This window comes from Engystomops pustulosus, chromosome 7, assembly GCF_040894005.1.
Source record: "Engystomops pustulosus chromosome 7, aEngPut4.maternal, whole genome shotgun sequence".
Classification (NCBI taxonomy): domain Eukaryota; kingdom Metazoa; phylum Chordata; class Amphibia; order Anura; family Leptodactylidae; genus Engystomops; species Engystomops pustulosus.
In genome coordinates this window covers 83338751-83357814 of record NC_092417.1, presented here as the reverse complement: position 1 = coordinate 83357814, position 19064 = coordinate 83338751, and the positions used below count along the sequence as shown (strand labels likewise).

Sequence of the window (19064 nt, the reverse complement as noted above, 5' to 3'; positions counted from 1 at the left end):
ACCACGTCATGCTGGGTGGAGTGCAGAGTCTCCTGGCTTGTGATTGGCTCTGTTTCTGGCCGCCAAAAAGCAAAACGGCGGGAGCTGCCATTTTCTCGAGCGGGCGAAGTATTCGTCCGAGCAACGAGCAGTTTCGAGTACCCTAATGCTCGACCGAGCATCAAGCTCGGACGAGCATGTTCGCTCATCTCTAATTATAATAAATAAAAAATAAATACATAAAAATATAAGCCCCTAAAACAGTGATGGCGAACCTTTTAGCGATCGAGTGCCCAAACTGCAAGCCAAAACCCACTTATCTACCACAAAGTGCCAACATGGTAATTTAGAGCAATATAACCTACATAAGGGCCAAATAATACTGCCACATGTTTACCACCACTATTAGTATGCATAACACAGACATATACAGTGCACACATATATACAGTATGCATAACACAGACATATACAGTGCACACATATATACAGTATGCATAACACAGACATATACAGTGCACACATATATACAGTATGCACAACACAGACATATACAGTACACACATATATACAGTATGCACAACACAGACATATACAGTACACACATATATACAGTATGCACAACACAGACATATACAGTACACACATATATACAGTATGCATACACAGACATATATAGTGCACACATATATACAGTATGCATAACAGACATACAGTACACACATATATACAGTATGCATAACACAGACATATACATTGCAGACATATATACAATATGCATAAAACAGACATACAGTACACATATATATACAGTATGCATAACACAGACATATACAGTGCACACATATATACAGTATGCATAACACAGACATATATACAGTATGCATAACACAGACATATACAGAGTACACATATATACAATATGCATAACACAGACATATATAGTACACACATGTATACAGTATGCATAACACAGACATATACAGTACACACATATATACAGTATGCATAACACAGACATATACATTGCAGACATATATACAATATGCATAAAACAGACATACAGTACACATATATATAAAGTATGCATAACACAGACATATACAGTGCACACATATATACAGTATGCATAACACAGACATATATACAGTATGCATAACACAGACATATACAGAGTACACATATATACAATATGCATAACACAGACATATACAGTGCAGACATATACAATATGCATAACACAGACATATACAGTACACACATATATACAGTATGCATAACACAGACATATACAGTGCAGACATATAGACAATATGCATAACACAGACATACAGTACACACATATATACAGTACGCATATATATATATATATATATATATATATATATATACAGTATGCATAACACAGACATACAGTACACACATATATACAGTATGCACAACACAGACATATACAGTGCACACATATATACAGTATGCATAACACAGACATATACAGTGCACACATATATACAATATGCATAACACAGACATACAGTACACACATATATACAGAATGCATAACACAGACATATACAGTGCACACATATATACAGTATGCATAACACAGACATATACAGTACACACATATATACAGTATGCATACACAGACATATATATACACATATACACACAAATATGCACAGCACAGATACAGACACACACATATACTTATATACAGATAACACAGACATAAACACACACAAGTGCATAACAAAGACATATTATATATCTGTGTTATGCATATGTGTGTAAATGTCACATATACACACACATATATGCATAGCACAGGTATATATGTATGTGGACTGTATAAACACATTGTAGACACTGTACAACTTACAGTTCTCTATGAGGAAGGCACACAGCAGCCTCTGGATGTTCCGGGTCACAGCCTCCCCCTCCCCCCCTCTCTCTGTCCCGGCTCCACTTAAGGTCTCCTAGTAGGAGGGGTAGGTACAAGCTCTCCATGCTGCTTCCTGCTCCCAGCGCTGCACTGGGATCTTCTTATAGAGCAGCGCTCCTCTGACAGGAGCACAGACATCCTGCACCCGGCTGTGGGCTGCATCTGAGGGGCCCGCAGGTCCTCAGTTTAGAAGAACTGCATCTACCCGTGCAGTGTGACCTGCCTGCTCTGTATCTGAGCGCAAGGTGCAGATGCTGTTCTTCTAAACTGTGGACCTGCGGGCCTCTGCACACAGTGGAGGATGATGGCATGCGTGCCAGCAGAGAGGGCTCTGCGTGCCCTGTCTGGCACGCGTGCCATAGGTTCGCCACCACTGCCCTAAAATGTCACTTTCCCATAAAAACACTTAATAAAGTATAAAAAACACAAAAACACAAAAAAACCCGCATATTTGGTATTGCCGCGTCCGTAACAATCTGTATAATAAAACAGAATCATTACTGGACCCGCACGATACACGCCGTAGAAAAAAAACGCAAAAACGTTCCAAAAAAAGATCATTTTTAATTAATACCCTATAAAAAAATGCTCTAAAAAGTAATTTAAAAAATGTTATGCACTCCAAAATAAACCCACTAAAAAGAACAACTCTTCTCGCAAAAAATAAGCCCCTAACCAGATTTGTCAGCCGAAAAATAAAAAAGTTATGCATATAAAAAGATGGTGATGCTAAAATGAACAAGATTTTCTCCAAATTGGTTTTTATTCAGTACAATTGAATAAAATACACAAAACCCCCACATATTTGGTATCCCTGCGTCCGTTACAATCTGTATAATAAAACAGAATCATTATTAGATCCGCAAAGTGAACCCCGTAAAAAACAAAACAAAAAAAAGCTCCAGAAAAAAGATCATTTTCAATTAATACCCTATAAAAATGCTCTAAAAAGGGATTTAAAAAATGTTATGCACTCTAAAATAAGACCACTAAAAAGAACAATCCTTCTCGCAAAAAATAAGCCCTTAAACAGATTTGTGAGGCGAAAAATAAAAAAGTTATGCATATGAAAGACGGTGATGCTAAAATTAACAACATTTTTGCCAAATTACTTTTTATGCAGTAAAAATGGGAAAAAAATAAAAAATCTATATAAATGAGGTCTTTTTGTAATCGTGGCGACCCATAGAATAAAAATAATATACTATTTTTATGGTATGGTAAACAGCCAAAAAAAAAAACCCATAAAAATCTTCCTGAAAAGTGATGATTTTCATTTCCTCCACCAACAAAGAGTTAATAAAATCTCACCAATTATCCTATAGATTCCCCCAAATTACGTACCAGAAAAGTGCATCTCATGTGGCAAAAGAAATAAGCCCCTATAGGTCCACAATAAAAAAAAGAAAAAAATTATAGCCTGTACAATGTGACATAGCAAATCTGATCTGGATGGCGCCTCCTTCCCTTCTATGCCCGGCCGTGCGCCCATACAGCAGGTTACCACCACATATGGGGTATCCGTGTACTCGGGAGAGATTGGGTAACAAACTTTGTGGAGCCTTTATTCATTTAATCCATTGTAAATGTTTAATTTTCCACCCAAAATGGGTGTATTGTGAAAAAATATTACAATTTGCAGACTGCACCTCCATTTTGTTTTAACCCCTATAAAACACCTAAAGGGTTAACAAACTTCTTAAAAGTGGTTTTTCATACATTGAGTGGTGTAGTTTCCACAATGGGGTAATTTATGAGTCTTGCTATTATTTAGGCCTCTCAGTGTCAATTAGAAGTTGAGCAGGTCCATCTAAATACGGGTTTTGTTGATTTTACAAAAAATTTGAAAAATGATACCTAAATTCTGAGCCTCAGAACATTCTAGTAAAATATGTGGAATCTTAAAAAACCATGCCAGCATAAAGCAGACACTTGGGAAATGTAAGTTATGAATTTATTTGGGAGCTATGACTATCTGCATCAAAAGTAGAGAATTTAGAACGTTGAAAATAAAGAATTTTTCCAAATTTTTGCCAAATTTTGTTTTTTTTCATAACTAAACACAAAAGATTTCATCCAAATTTTTAAACTAATTTGAAGTACAATGTGTCACGAGAAAACAATCTCAAAATCCCCTGGATATCTCATAGCGTTCCAAAACTATAACCACTTATAGTGACACAGGTCAGATTTGAAGAATGGGGCCGCGTCCTTAACCCCTTAACGCTGAAGCCACTTTTCACCTTCCTGACACGGACCATTTTTTAAAATCTGACATGTGTCTATTTAAGTGGTTATAACTTTGGAACGCTTTAACATATCCAGTTGATTTTGAGATTGTTTTTTCGTGACACATTGTACTTCATGCTGGTTGAGAAATTTAATAAATATATTTAGTATTTATTTATGAAATAAATGGAAATTTGGCAAAAATTTTGAAAAAAACAATGTTTTCCAAATTCAAAATTTTCTACTTTTTGGAAAGTTGGTCATAGCACTAAAATAACTTGATAACTAACATTTTCCATATGTCTGCTTTAACTTGGCATCATTTTTCAAACATCTTTTCCTTTATTTTGGATGTTAGGAGGCTTATAACTTTAGGTGCAATTTTTCAGATTTTTACGAAAATCATCAAAACCTACTTTTGGAGGGTCAATTTAGTTAGAAGTGACTTTATAAGGCCCACATGACAGAAACCCCCCACAAATGACACCATTTTAGAAACTACACCCCTCAAAATATTCAAAACAACCTTTGGGAATTTTGTTAACCCTTTGAGCGTTTCATGAGCGTGAAAGATAAATGAAAGTGAAATTAGAGAAATGTAATTTTATCTTACTATAGATTCATTTAACACTAAAATTTGCACCTTCACAATGGGTTAAAAAGGAAAATGCATTTTACAATGTTGAGGGCAATTCCTCTTGAGTATGCCAATACCCATTTTGTCACTGTACCCTGCTGTACGGGCACAGGGGGGCACTTGGAATGGAAAGAGCGTTGTTTCGTTTTTGCAGGGCAAATATGGCTGAAAAAGTTTACATGTGTCAGGATGCATTTGGAGAGCCATAGTGGTACCAAAACAGAGGAAAGCCCCAACATGAGACACCATTTTGGAAAGTACACCCCTTGGAGAGTTTAGCAACGTGTAATTTGTGTATTTTCCCCAATAGGTGTTTGATTCAATTAGGCCCCAAAAGGGAAAAAAGGTGAAAATTTTCTCAAAAAAGTCACTTTTACCCCAAATTTTTGTAAGCCACAAGGGATAAAAGATGAAACAACCCCATAAATGTGTAAAACTATTTCTCCTAAGCACAGAACTGCACCACTTTTGCATATAAAGTGTTGTATGGGTGCACAGTAGGGCTCAGAAGGGAAAGTGGGGCTTTGGCCTTTTAGAAGCCAGATTTGACAATCATCCTTTACATGTGTCAGGATGCATTTGGAGAGCCCTAGTGGTACCAAAACAGAGGGGAACCCCAACAAGTGTCACCATTTTGTAAAGTGCACCCTTTGGAGAATTTAGCAAGGTGTAATATGTGTATTTTCCCCTACAGGTGTTTGCTTCAATTAGGTCCCTAAAAGGAAAAAGGTGAACATTTTCCCAAAAAAGTCACTTTTACGGCTAATTTTTGTATCCCATAAGGCATTAAAGATGAAACAACCCCAAAAAATGTGTACTAGCATTTCTCCCGAGTATAAAATTGCCCCACACATGCAAATAAAATGTTGTATGGGTACGCAGTGAAGCTCAGAAGGGAAGAGGGGCGTTGGCCTTTTAGAAGGCAAATTTGACAGACATCCTTTACATGTGTCAGGATGCATTTAGAGAGCCGTAGAGGTACCAAAACAGAGGGGAACCCCAACAAGTATCACCATTTTGGAAAGCACACCCCTTAGAGAATTTAGCAAGGTGTAATATGTGTATTTGTCCGTAAAGGTGTTTGATTTAATTAGGACTTAAATAGATAAAAGGTGAACATTTTCTTATAAAGGTCATTTTACTCCTAATTTTATATAGCCACAAGGGATAAAAAAATGTAATAACCCCTCAAAATGTGTAAACCTATTTCTCTCGAGTGTAGAAGTACCCCACATGTGTATATAAAATGTTGTATGGGCGCACAGTAAAAGGAAAGGGGAATGTTTGCCTTTTAGAAGCCAAATTTGACAGAAATGTTTGACATGCATTTGGAGAACCCTAGTGGTATAAAACAGATAAGAATCCGAAAAGTGACCCTAATTTTTGAACGCACACCCCTTAGAGAATTTTGCAATGTGTAATATATGTATTTGCCCCTACAGGTGAATGATCCAATTAGGCCCGAATCATTTAAAAGGTGAAAATTTTCCTATAAATGTCACTTTACCCCTAATTTATGTAAGCCACAAGGGATAATATATTAAATAACCCCAAAAAAGGTGTAAAACTATTTCTCCCGAGTGTAGAAGTACCCCACATGTGCATATAAAATGCTTTATGGGCGCACGGTAGAGGAAAAGAGGGATGTTTGTCTTTTAGAGGCCAAATTTGTAAGAAATCCTTCACATGTGTCAGGATGCATTTGGAGAGCCGTAGTGGTACCAAAACAGAGGAAAACCCGAAAAGTGACCCTAATTGTTGAATGTACACCCCTTGGGGAATATAGCAAGGTGTAATATGTGGTGTAGTGTAATACACGTGGTGAAATGGGCATTTTGAACATATAGGTGGTTTCCAAATATGATGTGCAACGGAGTCCAAGATGGAAATTGCAATTATTTCTGGAAAGTTCAGTGCCCGTTATGTGGCGCCCCTTATGAAATAATGGAGGGGTATAGGGAGCAATGGGACATAACAGTTGTTACAATTATTCATTTTACCGAAATTAATTCACAATAGGTTGGGCGTGAATTGTGAATGTCTAGTGTATAAGGAGGTAGAATATACCAGGGGACCAACTAAACTTTTGTCACTCTGGAGGTGTCGCAGGTCTCTTAGTATATAGTGTCCATCCTTGGTATATAGTGTCCATCCTTAGTATATAGTGTCCATCCTTAGTATATGGTGTCCATCCTTAGTATATGGTGTCCATCCTTAGTATGTAGTGTCCATCCTAACTCCTCTTTTGGAACAGACTCTTTATTGAGTCCTACCATTAGAAGCAGCAGAATTCACCGGGAAAATGCTGCCCTGGCAAAACACAGGAACATCTAAACCAGAGGTACTGGGGCCCCGTCCTTCTTGTCCCAATATTAGTTTCCTAATATCTTCCTCTTGAAAACGGAGAAATGATACGGCAGGACCTGCACATTGGAACAGCTCGTAAGAGTTGTACACCATAATCTGTACAATGTACACGGCCCGCACTTTTGTACCAAATCTTCGTTTTAGTAGGGAAATTATCACCAAGTATTGCTTTTATTCACCCTAGCGATGCCCATTGTGACGAATATTGCTGCTTTTGGCTGGACCAAATCGACCAGCCAATAGCGGCAAACATGGACAGAGGGGGGCAACAAAACCCCTCTGGACCGCAAGGCAAAATTGGTGGCTGTCAGGAACAGCCGCCACCCTGCCCCGATCACCGTGTCTATAGACATGGTGACCGGTATTACTGACGTCATAAGTAAATTCGCTGCTATCGGCTCGTCTGAATTGATGAGCCAGTAGCAGCGATAATTAACTGGGGGTGTGTGGGGGGGGACGTAACCCTTCTGGTCCATGGGGCAGGATGGATGGCTGTCAGGAACAACCACCGTCTTACCCCGATCAGTGAACAGCCGCCGTCTTACCCTGACCGGTGTTGGAAAGTCACTACCCGCCGCACCGTTCTATAACAACGCTCGTTGGGAATAGGCTATACAATCTTTATTTATTTTTTAAGCAATTTAGACAAATAAGGGCTTATTTTTTGCGAGACGAGATGCACTGTAAAAAAAACCTTAATTTTAGTGGGTTTTTAGCTTATTGAAGAAATTTTATTAACTTTTTACGTGTGGAGGAAAATAGAATCATCAATTCTTGTTTTGGATTTTTAGCATTTTTTTGGGGGGTTGTTCACTGTAGCATAACAATAATATATTATCTTTATTCTACGGATCACTACGATTACGGTGATACCTCATTTATATAGTTTTATTTTTATTTGTCCAATTTTATTGAAGGAAAACTAGAATAGAAAAAATTGCATTTGTTTTAGTATTGCCATTTTTATAGCAGCATAATTATAGTATTTTTTGGTTTACGGAGCTGGTTGTAAGCTTATTTTTTGCGTGACAAGTTGCTCTTTTTATTGGTATCATTTTGGTGCTTGTAACTTTTTCGGATCACTTTTTAGAACATTTTTTGTAAAGCAATTTGATAAAAAGTTTTAATTTTTGGCAAGTTTTTGGTTTTTTTTTTTACCACGTTCACCGAGCGGGTCCAATTATGATTAGGATTTATTGTACAGATTGTTACGGACGCGGCGATACCAAATAAGTGGGGTTTTTTCGTGATTTAGTGTTTTTTATACTTTATTACTTGTGTAAAGGGAAATGTGGTGTTTGGGGGGACTTTCACTTTCTTTTATTATTTATTTTTACTGTAAAAAACCTTTATTTATTTATTTTTACTTTTTTTACATTTACTGACATCTTAGCTTGAACAAGTGATCTTCTGATCACTTGTTCAAGCTATTTTACAGGTTACACAGTGCAATACAGATGTATTGCACTGTGTTATGTAAGACACTGAGCATGCTGCGCATGCCCAGTGTCTTACAGCCGGGTCCTGCCAGGAGGCAGGGACCCGGCACCGAGAGGAGGATCGCGCAGCCCCGGGCACCGGCAGTCCCGGGGCTGCGATCGGAGGAGCGGACCCCCCCGGTAAGCGCCGCGGGGGGGTCCGATTCAACTTTCAATAACTTTAAATGCCTCTAACACACCGCGGTCAGCGCGACCGCGGCGTGTTAGGGGTTAACACCCGCGATCGGAGAAATCTCCGATCGCGGGTGTTAGAGGCGGGTGTCAGCTATAACATATAGCCGACACCCGCAGCTTCTGGCCCCGGCTCCGTTCAGGAGCCGGGGCCAGAAGCTTGACGTAATAGTACTGCATTTTGCGGGAACGCACCTCCCGCGATGCAGTACTATTACGTCAAATGTCGGGAAGGGGTTAAGGCCAAAAGAGGCTGCGTCCCGTAGGGGTTAATTCTTCATCACAGTGTATGTCAACAGCATTTGCCTGCTAAAGGGGGCAAAATTTTAAGTAACAACTAATTACATATTATCTTATATTTTAATGACACATTTGTATATGAATTATGCATATTCCTGGAATAACCCTTTAAGAATATAAGATATATACTTTTGTATTTTCCAACCCATATATATATATATATATATATATATATATATATATATACCTTATATACTTGAGTTTAAGCTGAGTTTTTCAGCACAAGAAATGTGCTGAAAAACTCACACGGCTTATACTCGAGTAAAAAAAAACAAAGTAAAAACTCTCCTTTCCAGCACCCCCCACAGGTCTTCTGTTCGATCCGTTCGTCAGCGACGGCAGGTCCGTGTGATGGCACAGGCTCTGACGTCACCTGCAATACTCTTGTGTGGGCCAGCAGCCGGCTCACACTCTGTTGTCAGCAGCAGCTCACGTCACAACTGTGCGCCGCTTGGACCTGCCGCTGCTGCCGGATGGATCAAGCCGAAGACCTGCGTGGGTTACCGGAAAGGTAAGTTTTTTTAAAAACAGGACAGGGGGGTGCTGGCTGCTATATATTGGGGAGGGGGCACTGGCTGCTATATTCTGTGGGGGGATGCTGGCTGATATATACTGTGGGGGGGATGCTGGCTGCTATATACTGTGGGTGGATTCTGGCTGCTATATACTGTGGGGGGGATGCTGGCTGCTATATACTGTGGGGGGATGCTGGCTGCTATATACTGTCGGGAGGAATCCTGGCTGCTATATACTGTGGGGGGGATGCTGGCTGCTATATACTGTCGGGAGGAATCCTGGCTGCTATGTACTGTGGGGGGATGCTGGCTGCTATATACTGTGGGGGGATGCTGGCTGCTATGTACTGTGGGGGGGGGATGCTGGCTGCTATATACTGTGGGGGGATGCTGGCTGCTATATACTGTGGGGGATGCTGGCTGCTATATACTGTGGGGGGATGCTGGCTGCTATATACTGTGGGGGGATGCTGGCTGCTATATACTGTGGGGAGATGCTGGCTGCTCTATACTGTGGGGGGATGCTGGCTGCTATATACTGTGGGGGGGATGCTGGCTGCTATATACTGTGGGGAGATGCTGGCTGCTCTATACTGTGGGGGGATGTTGGCTGCTATGTACTGTGGGGGGATGCTGGCTGCTATATACTGTGGGGGGATACTGGCTGCTATATACTGTGGGGGCTGCTGGCTGTTATATACTGTGTGGCCGCTAGATACTGTGGGTGCTGGCTGCTATATACTAGGGAAGCTATGACCAATGCATTTACCACCCTAGTCTTATACTCGAGTCAATAGGTTTTCACAGTTTTTAGTGGTAACATTAGGGGCATCAGTTATAATCAGGTCGGCTTATACTCGAGTATATACAGTATATATATAAACCCCTATACATTTTTCACTCTTTGTTTCATTGCCGTTGTTTCATTTAAAGTCTTTTTTCACCATATTAATATACACTCTGCATCCCAACCTGACAGAAAAAAATCCTTTGCTAATTGAAGGAAATGTGGCCAAGTACAGAGATATCCTGGATGAAAACTCCTTCCAGAGTGCTCTGGACCTCAGACTGGGCCAGCGCCACCCTTTGCCAAAATTAATAAATGCCACTCAATGACCCTAAGCAAACAGCTAAAATAACAAAGCAGTGGCTTCAGAATAACTCTGTGACTGTTCTCGACTAGCCCAGACAGAGCCCTGACCTAAACCCAATTGGTACAAAATGAGAAAAAAGAGAGAGAGCCAGGTGGTTGCGCTTGTAACCAAAAGATGTAGGAAGGAATAAGTAGAATGGAATCTTCAAGGGTAGCAAAGGTTCACAATATTTATTGGTAGCAAAAGATCCAATGGTTACGCGTTTCGGGGAGACCCCTTCGTCAGACCAAAAGTGGACGCGCTGACTTGCTGCTCCGGCGGGGTCTCCCCGAAACGTGTAACCATTGGATCTTTTGCTACCAATAAATATTGTGAACCTTTGCTACCCTTGAAGATTCCATTCTACTTATTCCTTCCTACATCTTTTGGTTACAAGCGCAACCACCTGGCTCTCTCTCTTTTTTCTCATTTTGTACCATTTACATTACGGTGCCTTTGGCTACCGGTCCTTTAGAGAGCCTACGAGTTGCTGCAGTAACCTTAAATTGTACCTTTTGAACAAATAACAAGAAATCTTCTCCCTATTGGATAATATAAAACCACTTACCCACAAGTGGTCACCAGGTGAGCACCCATTCTCTCACCACATTTGGCACCTACTTGTCTTTACGTTATCACGCGAGGCGCCGTCCTCTCCCGTTGTTGTTTTTGTTTTCCTTTTCCCTAAACCCAATTGAGCATCTCCTGAGAGACTTGAAAATGGCTTCCACCAAAGTTCAACATCCAATCAGCAAGGATCTGCAAGGAAGAATGGCAGAGGATCCCCAAATCCAGGTTTGAAAAACTTGTAGAATCCTGCCCAAGAGGACTCATGGCTGTATTAGCTCAAAAGCTGCTTCTACTCAATACTGAGCAAAGGGGCTGAATACTTATGACCATGTGATATTAAAATTTTTCTTGTTTAATAAAATACCTACATTTCAGTTTTTTCTGTCAAGATAAGGTTCAGAGTGTAAATTAATGAACAAAAAAAGACCAATTTTATCTTACTAATTGGCTGCAATGAAATAAAGAGTGAAAAATTTGAAGGGTCTGAATACTTTCCATACCCACTGTATTTATCTGTCCAGCTCCTTATGCATTTTAATATTGTAATATACAGCATTTAAATGATGACAGGTTTGCTTTAAAAACAACAGAAAAAAGTCTGTAGGACAGACAGGTTGTCCAAATACCAATAAATTGACAACATTTTGGTTGTTGGCCATGACAGTATAAATAACAAGCTTCCATTTTGTAGAAGTCAGCATATTTATGATGTCTTTAGAGTTGCCTGGCTCAGCACCAAACAGCAGGCATGAAAAAGAACACCAATCAATAATGATTTCAGGAGAGCGCACTTGGAGATTTTGTGTCTGCAAAATGGAAAAATCAATGCATTATCTTATCCTGACTCAGATAAGGCCTTGGGATAATTGAAGCCTTATTTAATGTCTTCTCTGCTCTATTAGTGTTACTATAGCTGTGGAAGCAGTTGATCTTGTTATTTGTACAAAGATTAGTTACAGGTATTAATCACTGATTAAGCTATCAAAATGTACCCAAGTGGTAATAATTGCAGCAGTGCCCAGGCTGCTTGATCATGCTGAAGAAAGCTATATATAGCAGCAATGGCCTGGAGGGGGATTAGGAACATGGTGTTCTAAAATGTTTCTGTAATGCAGAATGTGGGTCCAGCAATGTGCAATTCTCCGATCAGACCTTCCTCCACTCACTCTGGTGAGCAGAGCTGAAGATAACAATCTAATTAGTGGGGCCTGGCTGCTGACATCCCCACTGATCACGGGAAAAAAAAAACCCTACCTATCCCCTATATCTGTGAAGAGCAGCATAGGACCTGAAGGTAAGGCGACAGACAGAGGGAAGAAGGCTCCCCCTCAACCCTTGCAACAGGATCACGGATCAGAAAAAAATAAACAGCACCAAAAAATCGTCTCTCTCCTCATTAGTAATTAGTGTAAAAAGAAATGTAAATAATAAAAAATGGGTATTGCTATGTCCGTAATGACCTTGGTTAATAGAATATTATTATTATACAAGTTCTGTGAAGGGCATAAAAAATAAACTATTCCTAAATTGCCATTTTAGTGCTTCCTACCTCACAAAATAGTAAAAAGCAATTGAAAAGTTAGACGTACCCAAAAATGTTGATTTATCTCACAAATATAAGCCCTAATGATGCTATTTTAATTGAGGAATAAAGAAGTAATATAATGAGCTATCCTCAAAAACAGAAGGAAGTAGTAAAGCATCAGGAAACCTATACATGTTTGTTGTCTGCTCAATAGCGCTAGCCTTCACATAATTGTTTATACTGTCAATGAATTTTTATCATTATACTATTTTCACCATAAAAAGTAAGCCAATGGTCTTACCACAGTAACGCTCTCATATTCTAGGTCAGATGAAATATAAAAGTTAAACATGGAAACACAAAAATGGAGTGCTCTGCCCTGAAGGCCAAAATAGCACGTCATTAAGGTGTTAAAGAGAACTCAATAGCCCCCCACATCAATAAATGCCTAGCATGCCTTACCTGAGTTGGATGATCAAGAGTAAGGGGCACTCTTTGTACTAAAAGCAGAAATAACATAGGGAAATGCACCAGTGCTAACTAGGTCCTTTGTGCTGGGTGCTTTGACCAATTCTTTTTATGAAGCTTTGTTGTGTAGTTAAAGCTAGACATGGACCTCCTGGACTGCCGTTCTTATTAGCTATTGAATGCTGCCTTCAAAGTCCTGACAAATGTTTTGGCAAATATATAAAGTTATAGCCTCCATAGCTCATGGGGATCAGTTTTGATTTCTCTGGGGTGCAGTACAGAGGACAACCCTGATGAGCAAAGCTCAAGGAGATGATTGGCCATCGTCTTGTAATCCATAGAACTTGTTAAACAACTTTTTATTAAATGTCCATTATGTATATCCTAAACCTAATGTATATGATTCTTTGAATGGACAACAGTCCTGCCTAATAATGTGCACCTAGTTCTGCTATAATATGCACGTTCCATGGAGCCACTGGCAGTTTAGCTTTGTAAACTGGGTGGCATGATCACCTCTTTACTCTAACACAAATAATTTTGGGGCCTTTAATAAATAACCCCATAACACATGACTGCATACATACAAAATTATCTTAATGAAAACAGAGACTTCTTGTTGGGTGGTAAATTGGTAAAGGTTTTATTTTTTTATATTTAACTTCAAACCATCAATCAGACAATGGGGCAGATTTACTTACCCGGTCCATTCGCGATCCAGCAGCACGTTCTCTGCGCTGGATTCGGGTCCGGCCGGGATTTATTAAGGTAGTCCACCAGATGTCGCTGCTGCGCTGAAGAGCATCGGAACGCACTGGAATACACCGAGCCGGGCTGAGTGAAGGTAAGTGCAATTTTCGGGACACATTTTTTTTTTTTAAATGCGGCAGTTTTTCCGAATCAGTTGGGTTTTCGTTCAGCCACGCCCCCCTATTTCTGTCGCATGCATGCCGGTGCCACAATCCGATCGTGTGCGCGAAAATCCCGGGGCAATTCGGAGAAAATCGTCGCAAATCAGAAATATATTCGGGTAACACTTCGGGAAAACGTGAATCGTGCCCTTAGTAAATGACCCCCAATGACTTGATATGGGGGGGGGGTTCATTTTACAAATCACAGGAGCCACTGACTCATTTCAATTTCGTCATGGAGAGCTGCTCACTGCAGTAAATGAGGTAGGACCTTCGGTTTGGACGGCTAGATGTTCCCCTTAAAGTGCCAACTTAACCCTTTCCTCATTTTAATCAAGGACTCCAGTATTCTTAAAGGCAAATGTAAATCCAAAAGTAAAACACCATTACAGATTACCCCCCCCCCCCCCCCTCCATATCCTGCAGCTATGTCCTAATGGGAGGTGAACGGCTTCACTGTGCACGGATGTACTGGCTGGACTCCAGAGTATCCACAATGGCTTTTCAGAAAATGAGGGTCATAGCTGATGCACGCTTATTTTGTAAGGAAATTAAATTTAATATCTGAAGAAAAAAGTTTGGAAACTTTTAACACAGTGCTGGATGACCCTCATTTTCTGAAAGGCCATTCTTAAAAGGCCACTTAAATTAGCACCAGAGTGCTGGATGAGGCTCATTGGCCCCACTATACTCAAATTATTGTTTATAGTTAGGAAAGCGATAGTATATGCTGGATGCACACCTGCAAACTTAGTTGCTCACAATACACTATGAAAAATGTAAAAATTTCTGAAACGAGTGAATCCAATGAAAACCACTTGATGTTTATGCCTTATTAAGGGTTATGTATGTGTTTAATATAATGATAAATCATACATTATCTCTTGTTGAACAGCTACAGCATCATAAATGATTCCAGAAAATGGTTTTCCATCCAGGAGAATTCAGGTCAGATTAAGGTTTTCCATCCGTTGGACAGGGAGGAGTTTGGACATACTTATCGCTTGCAGGTCATAGCACAGGACACAGGTAAGAACTTACAAAAAACTATGGCTTTCCAGTAAATAGGGTTTTAGCAGTATATGGCATGTGATGCATATATGACAGCAGCAGGGGCAACACTCAATATGTGGGGAGTCTTGGCTCACCCCTACTGACAGTCTTTTTAGCACCAGAAAGTTACTCATATTACTACAGACTTCTTATGCAGATTATACAAATTTAAAGTTATTTTCAGTCTTTTAATTGGCTTTCTTTCTCAATGCTGCTACTAACATTTTACAATTAAAAATAGATGTATTGAGAACCAATACATGGCCAAAATACATACAATTACTCTATGCTTATTATTCTGTAACAGTTTTTGGGAAGCTGACTCACAGCTTGAGCTGAATCATCTGAATCAAATTCCATTAAATTGTGACGGTGTCATTCTTGTCTTGCAGATAGCAACTATTTGTTGGAGTATATGGCTGGGAGTGCAGGGGTTAAAAATGACTAGACTGGCCACATCATTTAAAGAGGATTATGCTTGTTTTTTCCTTTCAGCATAGTGATTCACATCTCCCTGATGTCACACATTTAAACACACAATAAAAAGTACAGTATATACTCGAGTATAAGCCGACCCGAGTATAAGCCGAGGCCCCTAATTTTACCACAAAATACTGGGAAAACCTATTGACTCGAGTATAAGCCGAAGGTGGGAAATGCATTGGTCACAGCCTCCCCAGTATATAGCCAGCCAGGCTCTGCCCTAGTGTATATAGCCAGCCAGCCCCTGCCCCAGTGTATATAGCCTGCCAGACCCTGCCCCAGTGTATATAGCCTGCCAGACACTGCCCCAGTGTATATAGCCTGCCAGACACTGCCCCAGTGTATATAGCCTGCCAGACCCTGCCCCAGTGTATATAGCCTGCCGCCGCTGCCGGACAGATCGCAAAGAAGATATACAGGGGTCACCGGAAAGGTGAGTTTAGATATATTTATTTTTTGACTCGAGTATAAGCCGAGTTTGGGTTTTTCAGCACATTTTTTGTGCTGAAAAACTAGGCTTATACTCGAGTATATAAGGTAGATGCTTTCCTTTAGTCAGTGTCTGCCATTAACCCCATAACGACCAGGCGATTTTGCACCTTCCTGACATGGCCCATTTTTTAATGTATCAATATTAATGGTTATAACTTTGGAACGCCTTAACACATCCAGATGATTTAGAAATTGTTTTCTTGTGACACTTTGTAGTTCATGTTAGTTGAAAAATATGAGTTGAAAGTTTTGCCTTTCATTCTGAAAAAAATTCTCCATTTTCAAAGTTTGAAACTTTCTTCTTTCCTAGCAGATATACAGAGCACCCAAATAACTTGATAACTAAAATTACCCTAATGTCTGCTTTATGTGGGCTTGGTTTTTGTGCATCCCATATGCTCTAACGTCACATTGATGCATGCATTTTGTTAACACAATGTTGACAATGTAATTAGGCAAAACCCCTCTACAACTGTTTGAAAACTGATGTGTTAAATGCAAACAAAAGGGTGCTGTCAAAGTGCATTCTTGGTCTGTTCTTGGTGCTTTTTAACACGCTGAAATTGTATGCGTTTTTTTGCACTGGATTTTAAAATGTGTTGCATTTTTGTATGTTTACCATGTGTTTGGCTGGTTTGAATCATGTATTAGCATTTTCACAGCTGCTTACACTTCCAGATATGAAGAAAAACAGATTCAAACCAGCCAAACACATGGTAAACATACAAAAATGCAACACATTTTAAAATCCATGCAATTTTAGTGCATTTTAAAACTCACCAAGAACTGACCAAGAACGCACTGTGTAACAGCACCCTAAATAATAATAAAACCCCATGAATTAACCCATTATTAAAACTAGACCCCTCAACCTGTTTAAAACAACTCAACCTATCCAAAGAAACAACGGGCAATACTCTAATAAAACATCCAATTTATTTGTTGAAATACATTAACCCCTTCCCGACATGTGACGTAATAGTACGTCACATGTCGGATCCCGGTACATGGAGAGGGCTCGCAGGCCGAGCCCTCTCCATAGCCGGTAAGTCTTTGCTGCATATTGCAGCAAAGGCTTACCGGTAACACCCGCAATTGGTTCCGGCACAGATCGCGGGTGTTTCACTGCTGATCGCCGCCGGCAAAGGTGCCGGAGGCTTCAAAAAGACGGCGGCGCGAGAGCGCCGCCATCTTTCCGTGGATCGTCGTTCCCCGTGACTTCATCAGGGAACGGCGATCCGTCGCCATGGTAGCTTCGGGTCTCACGAAGACCCGAAGCTACTTCGGGTTAACCCATTCATTACAATGTGCTATCAGCACATTGTAATGTATGAGTAGTACAATCCCCATATACTGCCATACTGTAGTATGGCAGTATATGATAGGATCGTACAGACACCCTAGGGTTAAAGTACCCTAGGGAGTCTGGAAAATAGTAAAAATAAAAATAAAAAGTTAAAATAAAAAAATTATAATAAAAAAACCTAAAAATTCTAATCACCCCCCTTTCCCTAGAAAATGCCTGATCTATCAAAATATGATAACGGTTTTTCACTGCGTTTAACCCCGTAACGGAAAATCGCGCCCAAATTCGAAAATGGCACTTTTTTGCCATTTTAAAAAAAAATAAAAATTCTATAAAAAGTGATGAAAAGGGTCGTACAGTCCTAAAAATGATAGCATTTTAAACCTTATCAAAATCCGCAAAAATGGCACCACCCACAGCTCCATACACCAAAGTATGAAAAAGTTATTAGCGCCAGAAGATGGCAAAATCCCCCCCAAAAATTTTGTACAGGAGGTTTTAATTTGAAAACATTATAAAACCTATACAAATTTGGTATCCCCATAATCGTACCGACCCAAAGAATAAAGTAGACATGCCATTTGGGGTGCACAGTGAAATCCGTAAAATCCAAGCCAACAAGATTACGGCACAAATGCATTTTTTTCCCACTTCCCAGTACACGGCATGGAATATTAAATACAACCATTTTGAAGTGTAATTTGTTATGCAGAAAATAAGCCATCACACAGCTCTGTACATGGAAAAATAAGAAAGTTACAGATTTTTGAATGTGGGGAGTAAAAAATGAAAACGCAAAAACGAAAAAGGGCTGCGGCGGGAAGGGGTTAAAAACCTAAGACAAAATACATAAGGTAAATAGCATAAGCCAGAGTTACAAAACTGAGAGCAACACATATGTATGCACATAAGAATTATTGATAGTTAATTAAATGAATGACTATGTAAACTGTACACTACATGAACGTCCCGTGAACGAACAATACTAGGCAAATAAAAACAAATACATTATCATAGCAGCAAAATGTATATTGTCATAAAGTGCTCATGCACAGTCATGTGCTATGTTTGTAAACATATGCAGAAAATGCCAGAAGACGCCGTTCACAACATACCCATACTATGGTGTCCTGTATACACGTGGTTGCCAACCCCCACGAGTGTTTCAGTGTCCGTGGCTTTCTCAAGGGGAAAACAACATTTACTACATTTTTTAACCCTTTAAGTGTTTCACTGGTTTTTAACCTAATGAATGTATTTAAAAAAAAATACATTTCAAAAAGATAAAATGTCAAGATGCACTGAAAAATTTTTTACCCAATTTTTTACCCAATTTACCCCATATGTTGTGGCAACCTTCTGTTTGGGCACATGGAAGGGCATTGTAAAGAAAGAACGCCATTCGGAGCCAATTCGCTAAAAAAAGTTAATTTTCTTTGTAGCATGGACATATGAAGGTTTATGTTTTTGCGGGATGAAATG

At 39.7% G+C, this 19064-nt stretch overlaps 1 protein-coding gene across 1 annotated transcript in view; it reads left to right on the top strand.

Moving 5' to 3' along the window:
• Nucleotides 1–19064, top strand: part of CDH16 (cadherin 16) — a 148452-nt gene that overhangs the window by 89659 nt on the left and 39729 nt on the right. Inside the window, exon 13 of the mRNA XM_072114241.1 lies at nucleotides 15144–15277. Coding sequence (XP_071970342.1) covers nucleotides 15144–15277 — 134 coding nt within the window. The remainder of the gene's footprint in view (nucleotides 1–15143; nucleotides 15278–19064) is intronic.